The following is a 14,171-nucleotide window of genomic DNA, read 5'->3' as shown; positions in this document are numbered from 1 at the left end:
TTGCAACTTTTAAAGTTAAATATCATGCAGACTTCAGCGATTTCCACTCATAAGGGAAAAAAAATTATTACCACCCACCCATCAGAATGTAAAATGTGCCACCATATGCTGGCTTCGACAATTTGCTAAACATAACGTCATTATTTCGCGGGGGAGTCGTCGTCATGGAAACGTACGTGAAATAACAGGAAGTTGGCGTCAAAGATGGGGAGGAAGATGGGTAAGTTCGTCGTCTCTTTCAACCTCCACGAAGACTAGAAACAGAATGAGACTGAACAATTGCTACTTTAATTATTATACTATTGTAATATATTAATGTCAGACAGACGAAACACAAAAGAGAAAATATCGCCATAATAACAAAACTGCTATTCTAACTTAAACCGATAAAACGAATGCAAAATGATAACAAAAAAGATGGAATTTGCATGGAGGTCTTAGAAACGTACAGGAGGAGACAAGGTGTTCCACAAGGATGAGCGTATCCAGCTTCATCGATATCACCCACTATATATAAATATAATTACTCATTGCTTCAGTAAATTCAGACATTTTCGTGTCATTTCAGTGACATTTTTGTAGGCCTAAGTTTAGGACTATTGTTAACCACTCAAAATGCGCTTCACATCGTAAACATCATTAGAGGAAGGTCACTAAATGTATACCTTTAAGACTTATTTGGAGATAATGTAAGCCAAATATACCACTGGCATATTAATTCTCTTATCGCCTAAACGACACAGTAAAATATAAATTAAGCAGAAAGTGCATCAAAAGGGAAAAACGTCGTCTACTTAACAATCATCATCATCACCACCACCACCACCACCATAATCATCATTATCATCATCATCATCACCATCATCATCATCATCATCATCACCATCATCATCATCATCATCATCGACAGGGTCTGATCCTAAGGGATGTGCTGTTTCAGCGACACATGGTGCACATGTCGTGAACCACCAGTTAAGAATAGTAAGACATTGTCATGTTCACCATGCATGAGACAGCTTAGCTGTTATACATTAAACGGATAGACGTTAATGCAGATTTCAGTGGTGTCTTCCTAAAAGGTCATTTGGTCGTAATAAGGACTGGAAAGGTTTCACAGAAGGGCCAACATTTTTCCTATCAGGAATTTGGTTCCAGGTTATGGCGTTTCTTGCAACAAAAGAGTTTTAGTAGATGTTGGTCTTAACTGGAATTTGTTTTAAGCTACTAGCGGTGACTCCACGAGTCCTGACATCTGCCTGTCTGATCTTGTGGCTGAACTCCTCTTCACAACGTTGTTGATGACCGGGAGTAACATTGGGCCCTGACCCTTGTCCTCCTTACTGCTAGAGGTTTCAATCGCAGGTAACGCCAAGATGGCTGTCATGCTACCTTTGTCTCTGGAGTAGTTCTCTGTTGTAAATCTTGTGGTCTGCTTTTGGACATTCTCCATCATCTGAAAATATGTTGGGTTTGATAGGTGCCCATACCGCTCCAGCGTATTCCATTATGGGACGAACGAGTAACCTTATCTTCCTTTGGCCAGACTCGGAGGAAGTCTACCGACCTCACAGCCCTTGAGCACAGGGACATGTCTAGTTTTATATTACAGAAAGTAGTCAATATATATAGGTATTTCTGACTATTTTCTGTAATATAAAACTAGACATGCCCCTGTGCCTTGAGGATGTTGTACTGATGTGATCGTACCAGGAGAGGTCATTGCCGATGGTAACATCAAAGTTTTGGCTGTACTGTATCTCTGCTTATTTGATTATGTTTAGATGGTAGTTAGTTTTTGGATTCCTCTCCCACGTGTTATATGCATGATGACGAACTTGTCCGAGTTGAAGGACATCTGCCAGTTACATGTCCACAGGCGGAGTGCATCGAGATCGTCCTGTAATCGGTCGCCTTCTCTGGCTGAATTTATCTGTCAGTAATTGATGCTTCAACAAAAAGTCGGTTGTTGGGTTTTACTGCTTCCGGTCAGTTATTGATACAAAAACAAGGATTTTAAACAATAGCTCTGTAGCGCTGTAATTGCGACAAAAATAAGATGCTCAACAGCAATAGTCAGGGCCAGATCACAGTGCCATGGGTTTTCCTTATTGCACCCCGCCTCTGAAGATCTTATCGTTTCCACGATTACTCGCTGTTTCCTGATGTGTATAACGTTTTCAATCCATCGATAAATGTCATAACCTCAACAGAAGCTACTCACTAACCTAAGTAGTGAATCAAGACATGAATGCATTCAACGCATAATGTATGCATACTTTATATTCGATACGTGCATATTTATGATTTTTATTTTTCGTTTCAGACAGAGTTCGCCGATTATTCAGTAATCAAAGAATCCTCAAAGATATAAAAGGTAAGATATAAAACCGACGTGATATCCCACCTTAACCTCCTACAATATGGTACCAACTGGTGGTCCACGTGATCTAACGCTGGTACAATATGGTACCAACTAGTGGTCCACGTGATCTAACGATTGTACAATATGGTACCAACTAGTGGTCCACGTGATCTAACTATTGTACAATATGGTACCAGCTAGTAGTCCACGTGATCTAACACTGGTACAATATGGTACCAACTAGTGGTCCACGTGATCTAACTATTGTACAATATGGTACCAACAAGTGGTCCACGTGATCTAACGATTGTACAATATGGTACCAACTGGTGATCCACGTGATCTCATAACGCCGGTACAATATGATACCAACTGGTGATCCACGTGATCTCATAACGTCGGTACAATATGGTACCAACTAGTGATCCACGTGATCTAACGCTGGTACAATATGGTACCAACTGGTGGTCCACGTGATCTAACGATTGTACAATATATGGTACCAACTAGTGGTCCACGTGATCTCATAACGCTGGTACAATATGGTACCAACTGGTGGTCCACGTGATCTAACACTGGTACAATATGGTACCAACTGGAGGTCCACGTGATCTCATAACGCTGGTACAATATGGTACCAACTGGTGGTCCACGAGATCTAACACTGGTACAAGATGGTACCAACTAGTGGTCCACGTGATCTAACACTGGTACAATATGGTACCAACTGGTGGTTCACGTGATCTCTTAACGCTTATACAATATGGTACCAACTAGTGGTCCATGTGATCTAACGCTGGTACAATATGGTACCAACTGGTGGTCCACGTGATCTAACACTGGTACAATATGGTACCAACTGGTGGTCCACGTGATCTAACACTGGTACAATATGGTACCAACTGGTGGTCCACGTAATCTAACGATTGTACAATATGGTACCAACTGGTGGTCCACGTGATCTAACGCTGGTACAATATGGTAACAACTGGTGGTCCACGTGATCTAACGCTGGTACAATATGGTACCAACTGGTGGTCAACGTGATCTAACACTGGTACAATATGGTACCAACTAGTGGTCCACGTGATCTAACACTGGTGCAATATGGTACCAACTGGTGGTTCACGTGATCTCTTAACGCTTATACAATATGGTACCAACTAGTGGTCCATGTGATCTAACGCTGGTACAATATGGTACCAACTAGTGGTCCACGTGATCTAACACTGGTACAATATGGTACTAACTGGTGGTTCACGTGATCTAACACTGGTACAATATGGTACCAACTAGTGGTCCACGTGATCTAAATGCTGGTACAATATGGTACCAACTGGTGGTCCACGTGATCTAACGATTGTACAATATGGTACCAACTGGTGGTCCACGTGATCTAACACTGGTACAATATGGTACCAACAAGTGATCCACGTGATCTAACGCTGGTACAATATGGTAACAACTGGTGTTCCAAGTGATCTAACACTGGTACAATATGGTACCGACTAGTAGTCCACGTGATCTAACACTGGTACAATATGGTACCAACAAGTGATCCTCGTGATCTAACGATTGTACAATATGGTACCAACTGGTGGTCCACGTGATCTAACGCTGGTACAATATGGTACCAACTGGTGGTCAACGTGATCTAACACTGGTACAATATGGTACCAGCTAGTAGTCCACGTGATCTAACGCTGGTACAATATGGTACCAACTGGTGATCCACGTGATCTCATATAACACTGGTACAATATGTACCAACTGGTGGTCCACGTGATCACATAACGCTGGTACAATATGGTACCAACTGGTGATCCACGTGATCTCATAACGCCGGTACAATATGGTACCAACTGGTGATCCACGTGATCTCATAACGCTGGTACAATATGGTACCAACTGGTGGTTCACGTGATCTAACACTGGTACAATATGGTACCAACTGGTGGTCCACGTGATCTAACACTGGTACAATATGGTACCAACTAGTGGTCCACGTGATCTCATAACGCCGGTACAATATGGTACCAACAAGTGGTCCACGTGATCTAACGATTGTACAATATGGTACCAACTGGTGATCCACGTGATCTCATAACGCCGGTACAATATGATACCAACTGGTGATCCACGTGATCTCATAACGCCGGTACAATATGGTACCAACTAGTGATCCACGTGATCTAACGCTGGTACAATATGGTACCAACTGGTGGTCCACGTGATCTAACGATTGTACAATATATGGTACCAACTAGTGGTCCACGTGATCTCATAACGCTGGTACAATATGGTACCAACTGGAGGTCCACGTGATCTAACACTGGTACAATATGGTACCAACTGGTGGTCCACGCGATCTCATAACGCCGGTACAATATGGTACCAACTGGTGATCCACGTGATCTCATAACGCCGGTACAATATGATACCAACTGGTGATCCACGTGATCTCATAACGCCGGTACAATATGGTACCAACTGGTGATCCACGTGATCTCATAACGCTGGTACAATATGGTACCAACTGGTGGTCCACGTGATCTAACACTGGTACAATATGGTACCAACTGGTGGTTCACGTGATCTAACACTGGTACAATATGGTACCAACTAGTGGTCCAAGTGATCTAACGCTGGTACAATATGGTACCAACTGGTGTTCCACATGATCTTACACTGGTACGCAGAATCAACGCGATGTCCTGACCCTGTTTAACGGTAAGACATCAACACAAAAGTGATCTCGTAAGGATAGTAAACGGTAAGACATTGACACAAACGTGATCTCGTTACGATAGTAAACGGTAAAACACTAACGTGATCTCGTTACGATAGAAAACGGTAATACATCAACACTAACGTTTTAAGCAAAAGCAAGAGAGTAGTACAAAAGTACCGGTTCTGGGCCACCCCTCTCCCCTATATAATCCTTACCACCCCCCAGTTGCACCCCCCTTCGACAGGGGGGTACCGATGACGTCACAGAGGGTTATCCGGTGCACTATAAAAGAGGTCACACCCCTCAGGGGGGTACCGATGATGTAACAGAGGGTCAGTCACCCCCCTTCGTCAGGGGGGTACCGATGTTGTCATGTTGATGACGTGTTTGGATTTTCCAATCTATTTCGAGGGATTGCATCACAATCAGATATAACTTACAGGTCATTCTAGAACAATATATAAGATAACAAGCTATTTTATGTACTGCATTTTATTTTCCCCGTCGCGATGGAATGAATGTAGGTCGGAGAGCCATCCCACATCCATCCTTACAAATAATACCTACTCTATCATTGACAAATGAATATTTACATCTAAATGAGAGCCATCTATCACCCATGCTATAGTACTTGAGCGATCTGTATATATGTACGCTCTTTCCCATAACAAAGGGTCTTGATATTAGACCTTTCTAGGATAGTTCACTCTCCTATAAATCGGTTACATCAGACGCGTGAATCCAGGAGTTAAATTTCTTCGGCCAGTGTAGCCATTTCACATAGTATTGTTTGTTTCGACCTTTTCCTCTGGTTTTCAGAATGGTCTCCAACTTCCACATATCATCGTTCCTAACATCTATTTTCTGTAGCTCGGACTGGTAGAACGTTCCTTTGATCTCGTCTCCATCATAGTCTTTGACTCTATACACCGGTAAGCCTCCACGAAGTATCTTTTGAGAAATGGTGAATATCTCCCCCGTCCATTTTTGGTCATATTCTCGGGAGAAAAGGTTTCTCAAATGGGACAATCTTACTTTATCTCCAACTTTGAACTTGAAAGGTTTACGAACCTTCTTCGTTTTTCGCAAGATTGGTTGGTTTTTAGGCCAATACATTCTCCACCAGATAGACGTCTCCTTATCTTTAGACACATTTGTGGGGGGCATACCGATCGTTCGGTGATACGTTCGATTGTAGCTATTGGCAAATGTTTGTAATTTCTTAACGTAATCGTAGTTTCTTCTGTGCGTGAAATATTTGTACAGTCTGGATTTTATGGTCTTGATTACACGCTCAGCTACGGCTGCTTTGGTTTCGTTTTGGGCATATAAATGCTGTATGCCATATCCATCCAGGAGTGTATTCACCGCTTTCGATCTAAATTCTTGGCCCTTATCGGTACGTATCCGGCCCGGCTGTCTCCCCTCGTATAAAATGTCCTGTAGTGCTTTTGCTACAGACGCACCTTTCTTGTCTTTTAGAGGTCTCATCCACAAATACTTAGAGAAGACATCTATGACAACGAGTACATAGGAATAACCATCGTTTTCACTCTTGAATTTGACCATGTCCATGAGATCAGCCGACCATTGGTCGTCGATACCCGTCACTATGATTTTGTTTCGCTTGAATGGACGTCGTAGGGATCTCTGAAGACTGTATGGCTCTTGGCGTTGTAACCATTTTCTTATTTTATATTTGCTGACGACGTATTTTCCGTCTTTCCGTACATATCTATACAATTTGTCGGGCCCCGAGAAACTCCCCGCCTTTGCAGGGTCATAATAAATATCTCTTAGATAATCCTCCAATGAAGACATCTTTCCTCGTCGAGTACCACACGTTGGAATGAAGCTTTGAACAAAATACATTATTTATATCAGTTTTGATCTGCTTCGGTGTCATCGTCCGATTCATCATCTTCGGAGTCATCTTCTGATTCTTCATCTTCAGATTCATCATCCCACAACTCTTCTAAAACATGTCGATTCTTTTTAAGTGCCATCTTGATCGCTTTACTATCTCCATATCCATCGTCTATGAATTCTGTTACATCATCCATGATCTTTCCGTGGATCATACCATTTCTCAGTTGAAGAATGTACTGGATAATGGCTTTATAATTTTGGTAAAATTTCTCCATGTCTTCAGATTCCATCTTCTCGTTCGCTTTCGTCTGTGCTTCGTCATCAGACATGCCCTCGTTAACATATTTATCATACTTTTTATTCCATTTAACCTCATTTGAAGACCTTGACTCATTCATTAATGAATTGAAAACTTCATTTTCTTCACTTTCACCACTTTCCTCATCGGACTCTTCATATGAGATCCACCTTTTTGGCTGCGGCCCATCTTCTTCCTCTATTGATTCTCGTTTCCTTTTCCTAGAATCATTTTCTGGACACCAGGTTTTCAAGTGTCTTTGTAAATCGTGCATGTCTTGGAACATGATACCACAATCGTCACAGGCAGCCATATCTTCCTGTTGAAGCTGTGTATCGTCTAGAGTTTGCTGTTTCTGCTGCTGCTGCTGCTGCTGTTGTTGTTGTTGTTGTTGTTGTTGTTGTTGCTGCTGCTGCTGCTGCTGCTGGGAATACGTCTGCTCGGTTTGAGTGTCAGCCTCAAAATGAACATTAGTTTGATCTCTCTGTCCTTTTATAGACTGCTCAGACAAGATGTCACTGCGCATGCGTAATGACTCAGATGTTGATGGTTTCAAATCGACGAGAAGATATCCATATGGCTTTTGTGTGGCATCTTTGAAGTATCTCATCAGGTGTTGAACATTTTCGGGGTACATCTGTCTGGCTAAAGTCATGATCTGTTGTTTATCGATAGGGTTATTGAACAATATCAAATAGTGACAATTTCTCCGCTGTGTGGGGTCTTTATTGTAGTAGAGATTCTGATTGATGGCAATAACAGACAAATTTCTGTGGTGGCTTCCCTCCGTAAATAATTCGTTAATACGAGGGTCTTTGCTTGCGGTCGACATCAGATCGTCTAGGATGACGAGGTTCCTTATTCGAGGATTTAAGAAGGAATCCTGGTCTAAATCCAGCGGTATTCCCTTGATGAATTCCACCTTAGGTATTACGGTTGCTTTGATAACGTCGTAGAGAGGTTGCCATCGTTTGTACAGCCATATAATTCGTTGTGGAGCTGGTTTTATTTTGGTCAAGCAGTTTTGTAGCAGTAACTTGACAAAGTAAGTCTTCCCACAAGAAGTGGGCCCCGATACGTTTGCAGTAAAGGGATGTATGAAAACGAAATCCTGCTGCTGCTGGGGTAATACATCATATACAGACTGCTTCATAACGTCTATATAGGATGACTTCTGCGGCGGCGGCGGCGGCGGCGGTGGATACGCATGACTGCCCTGATGCGGCAGTGGATACGCATGACTGCCTTCTTGCGGCGGCGGCGGCGGCGGCGAATACACATTACTACTCTCCTGCAGCGGCGGCGGCGGCGGCGGCTGGCTGTCTTTTTGTGGTGGTGTTGTTAGATAACCATGTATGTTTCTCTGATGTCTTTTCATTACATCCATTCTGGAAAACCATCTTCGGCAGTCACAGCATTGAACTTTATACATGTTTACCCCTCAGTGTCCAGGTATGAAATGACAAACTTTTAGACTTTAGGTCTATTTATACTCTATTGGGCAGTGCATTATGGGTAAAAAAAAACCTCAACACATTGTAACAGTCGATATTTATAATCCCTGTCAATTAGACAGTACACAAGTCAGGGACCCATCTTGTGTCTGTCTATACATAGAGCCTACTTTAAAATGGACAATATGATTTATTTACACTATTGAGAGTCATCTACCACCCGCATAATGGTACTCGGGTGATCTGTGTGGATTGTACACCCTTTTCCATGAAACGGGGTCCTGAAATGAGACCTTTCTAGGATAGTTCACTCTCCTAATTTTGTATCCTCCAATGGCCGTATGCATAGCTAGTAATCCCATCATCTAGCAGATACCGTTTATCGTCAAATGGTGACAATCCAATCTTATTCATATTAATGTTGTAAAGTTGATGCTTATAACTTCTTATCTGGTTCATCTGTGACATGTGGATTTTCCTCTCGAGGAGACACTGCCTATACTGTTCGTATCGGGTATTGTTTTCAATGACGTGCTTTTTTATCCCCTTTGCCTTCTTAACCTCTGTTATGTCCCTTTCAACTTCGCCATTGTTGTAAATGTATGCATACATTTTAGCCTTCAATCCAACAAAGGCATGTATCGCATTTCCATGAGTTTCATCCTTCATTTTCCCAAGGACCTTCTTATTTGTCAAACTATAGAGCCAATGATCTTTTCTGTAGTCTGATGTATCGAACAGGTGGTGATCCTGAAGCATGTCTTCGTAAACATCTCCTGTTTGTATGATATAAGCCAAAGAGTCGGTGTCCGTAAACAAAAGAGTTGCTTTATCTCCGTACTTTTGTTTCATGTGATTGTAGTGAAAGTCGTACATCAAGGTTTTTGACATGTCTAAAATGCTAAAGCCAACATAGATAGGCCTATTCAGGTAGAGTTTCTGTTTGAGCATGTGCACGGCCACGAGATTGTCATTAAATATCCGAAACGCATTAAACGACGGTTTGCTTGCTAACTTTATTGCCTTCTTTCTGCTGTTCACGAGCTTAACATCCATCCGTTTTCTTAAATTTTCCATGGTTTTTCCAAACACACTGTTGTTCATCAGTTTGTAGAAGTCCTTTTCGAAGTCATTTCGCGAACTTTTGCGTCGTTCCGTATTAAAATCAATGTATTTCTTCAGCCAAGGTCCTTGCTTGAAAGTCAATACTCTGTGGATTTTAGTCAATTTCATACCCAGTGAGATGTATTGCTTGAGATTTCTGTAATGAAGTACATATTTCTCTTTGTTGTTCAAATTAGGAACCAACTTTTCTGTTGCTGGCAAATGAAGAGCCTCTACTTGGCTAGGATGAAGGTCTTTCCATAGTTCCTTAGCATACGGAGAAAGCATGTCTTGTGTAACTGTAATTCGCTCAGGAGCTAATGGATAGTCGTTGTGGAGTTCATGAAGTTCTTTTGGATACTCTAGATCAACTTCCAAGATGAAACCGGTATCGGACTCATCGGGTACTTCCATTACGTTGATATCCCTTTCGTCTTCACCTAACCAACGGAAATCGTGCGTTGGCAGATATTGGGACATTGCCCAACCATACAAATTATTTGCATCTAAATATGTAATATATTCTGATGACTTTGAAGTGTCAAATCCTGGAACATACGGGTTGTTAGCTTTGGCGTGGCGATGGCTGATCATGGATATCCCGCCTCTCAATCCCTCTTCTATAAACAAATGCTGATCAATATCTGTGAGTAACTCCAGTTGTACGCCAGTCATTTTCAGTGCTGCTTGCCATGCCAATCCAGGGGCAGTGTAAAAATGAGCAGCATCTAGGCCATAGGACTCCAGACACAGATTTCGAAAGTTTTCGAATACATCAGCAAGACCTAAGACATCAGTTAGTACGTAAAGGTCAGAGTATTCTCCAAGATTTCGTATGCTAAATGATTCCCATACTTCGAGAGCGTGTTCATATTTTTCATCCGATACATCTTCGTGAGTCAAACTGTTCCTGAATGCTTCCTTTGAGGGGAGACTTGTTTCCTGGAACCTGTGGGGGCCATCAAAGTAGTCGTATGGGTAAACTTGTTTTTGTAACAGTAGTCCGAGCCGTTCATTACCGAAATGATGTTCCATGTTCTTAAATCTGTCCATTCCTTCCTTTGCCAAATTTCCTATGAGCTTCTCCAGTGATGTTCCCATAAACTGGAAGCTGTCAATAAAATCCATACATCCCATGGAGAAAGATATGTACTTTTCCATATTATTTGGAATACATTTGATCTCTTTCTGTACATTTCCAATGGCCTGCATGATAAGATGTGAATCATAACCTCTAAGATTGTGAAAGACGACGGGGATTCGTCCCGTATATTTGTAATTAATATTACAATCGTTGTGAGCTGGTCCAGTGAATGTACCCGTCACGTGACAATGATCCCGCACTCTGTCGTCCCCTAACTCCTTCCCACAAATATGACAGTCTACTGTCGTTTTAAATGATTGCCAATCACTACCCGTCATGATCATCGGTTCTACGTGTTTCAGCTTTTGTTCTATTTCCTCTTGCTCCTTAAGCATACAGTCCACAAAGTGTTCAGTCACATCTGGTCCTCTATAGACTACAGGGTTCTTGGAAGTCTCAGGTGTGAGACCAACTACTTTGTAGGCAAAACTAGAAGGAACATGCTCAGTAATTTTCTCAGTGTGCGACCTGTTTGGATCATTGGTACATCCTTGTATCGGAACCTGGAAAGCTTCAAAATCAGCATAGATGATATATGGAACCTTAAGCTGCTTTCGGACATCTTTATAAAACAGCCATTTATCTTTTTCCTCTGGAAGTTTTACTCTCTGTGCACCATGCCCCTTGCAGTAAGTTATGTGGTCGGATAGAATCCTTTCTTTTGTGAATCCCTGTAAACAGTACATACAGAAGAAATGACGATGACTGTCGCTCTTTTGATCGTTTAACAAACGATTTAAGTCCTTGATCCAGCAATAGTGAGACTTTCGACCATCTGTTAAAAATAGCAAGTCTACATGCTGGTCATACCTCTTTTGTGTGATGTGTTTTGGAAATAAAACTCCCTTTTCATATCCAAGCACGTTGATGGATATTTTGTTTCTGATTTCAAACTTTTGTATGTCTGTGATTTTTACAGGAAAGGCAATATCCGTGAAATCGAGTTCATCTTGATGATCAGTGTATTTGGTCAACCGCTCTGGATGATTTTTCACCGGGTGTAATCCTGCTAACACAGACCACATAAAACATTTCTTATCCTTATTTTGAACGTTGATAATAGCATGTTTAGACCTCAGCTTGATAGGTAGGGGGATGTAGCTGGATCCTTTGAGAGGACTGTATTTACTCATATGTATTTGTATTTGGAGCACCTTGTCCAATGTCCAATTACTTCCCTGTCGCTGGTACTCGATGAATGATGTGTACATCTTCTTGACGGATTCTCTCAAGCCTTCATCGATGTCTGTTGGTTTTAATGTAATCTGGCAACGACCTTCGGAAATGGGGTGTAACGCGTTCCACAGTTTCTCCCCTTGGCTTGGAAAATTGTACTTGAATCGATAAGTACCATTTCACACCTCCTTGGACAATCGCTTTCTCCAGTTTCTTTTTGATTATGTCATGCTGATGTTTGAGTAACACCATTGGGTCTAATCTACCTATTCCTTCGACGGGTAGAGTGACTATTTTAAAAGTTCCGCCAAGCGCCTTCTCTGTACATTCGTCATTTTCCGTCGGTGTACCGTTTTGGTTGTCATGTTGATTTCCTCTGGTCAGTGCTACTGGTTGATCCTTAGGCGATGGCTCGTTCTCTTTGTTTTCGACTCCGGTTACTTCCACTGCTCCCCCGTGTTGAAGTTTGCTATGTGTTTTTAAATGTTCGCGGTACTTATCTGTTCTCCAAAACGATTTTCCGCAACAGTTATGCAGTGGTTCCCCATGGATTTTCTTATGTCTAGTCAATCTATCTTTCCTTCCAAACTCCTTGTTACACACATCACATTTCCACCTTCTATCTCCATGGTCAGCGATATGTCTCTTAAGTGTCTTTTCATGCTGGAATGATTTGTCACATTGTGCACAAGACCATCTCCCCTTCTTAGCGTGAACATCACCTTGTTCTATAGCTTTTCTTTTTTCCATAGTTTCTGCAATAGGAAGAACAAATTAAGCGATGTGCTCTCCTCTAGGTGTCTGCTACAGAATGGAATTTTATCGGTATAACTCCTGTGTTTAAACCCTTTCTTATTAATGACAGCATTGCTCTCATTTGATTGGTTAATACAAATGTTGAGAAATATGGTTAGTGTTTTTATCTCAGATGTATCATAGATTTTGAAGCATACAGATGTGTTTTAGAAGCTGAGAAATGCTAACTGACTAAAGGACAGAGTCCTATGGTGTTCGTACGAAGTACATCAACGCTTCTGTCACCAGAAACGAAGCATCACCCGATGGGTGACAAACACCTCAGACGTTATATTATCATAAACCTATAAATTGTATAATTGGACTGAAACTTACCTTTTCGTTCCGTCAGCAGTGTACTGTTTCAATTTTATATTATTTGCTGTATTTTCTTCTGTCTTACTCCTCCAAGTGGCAGCCTAAGAATGACTTTTTGGTTCTTTCGCACTTGTATTTATACCCTCCGACACCCTCGATAGAAATGGGGTAATTTGATTGGTTAATTGAAGTTTGGAAATTTATTTTTTCACTTTTTGTGTTGATTATGAAGTGATCAGACGTGTTTTTCACTGCTCTAGAATCTAACACTGAAAAAATCACGTCTTAAATTTTCAATGTTTGGTGCGGGAGTCGAACTCGGGATGTTTTGCTCGAAATCTAACCTATCTAGACCGCACGGCTAAGCGGGCCACCAATTTTAGGTGTATAATCTTATACACATAAAGCGAATGTAAAATTTGAAAGTAGGTCATGCGATCGTGTTTGTATACACAGGCCGCCATTTGCATTACGAGGTGGATTGACGTTGATTATTTAGTTATCGATATTGGATTTGATTAATGCTGGAAATTCTTAAATTATGGAGGTTTGTCGTCGATATTCGTTAAAACTACGTGTATTCTAGCCCCGAGGGGTTCACATTACTATGGTTACTTCTGTTTAGTTGCGTACCATACTAAAGCTCAGGTGTAGACTTTGTTTACACATATCTTCCTATGTGAATACATAGTTAATGGTATATGGATAGTATAAGCTAGCTTCAGTATTTCTAAATAATATTCATATAAACGGATGTATGGTTTAACACTTGTTTCATATCTTCATATTCACATTAGAAAAGATACCGGTTGAAATCGGTCAGGCTAATGTTAAGTGTGATGCAATCAGTGGGAACCTGGCGATTGAATTAGGAAAAGCTGTAGATATTTCTGTCATATTCATCATCATACTGCAGAATG

At 41.4% G+C, this 14,171-nt stretch overlaps 1 protein-coding gene across 1 annotated transcript in view; it reads left to right on the top strand.

Annotated features, from left to right (window-relative positions):
• Positions 1-189: 189 nt before the first annotated feature.
• Positions 190-14,171, top strand: part of LOC117333212 (golgin subfamily A member 6-like protein 2) — a 28,121-nt gene continuing 14,139 nt past the window's right edge. The window contains exons 1-2 of the mRNA XM_033892393.1: positions 190-220; positions 2,324-2,374. Of these exons, the coding sequence (XP_033748284.1) occupies positions 205-220; positions 2,324-2,374 (67 nt within the window). The 5' untranslated portion in view covers positions 190-204. The remainder of the gene's footprint in view (positions 221-2,323; positions 2,375-14,171) is intronic.

This window comes from Pecten maximus, chromosome 8 (genome assembly GCF_902652985.1).
Source record: "Pecten maximus chromosome 8, xPecMax1.1, whole genome shotgun sequence".
NCBI classification, from domain to species: domain Eukaryota; kingdom Metazoa; phylum Mollusca; class Bivalvia; order Pectinida; family Pectinidae; genus Pecten; species Pecten maximus.
Note: the sequence above shows the minus strand (reverse complement) of the source record. Positions and strands in the feature narration are given on the sequence as shown.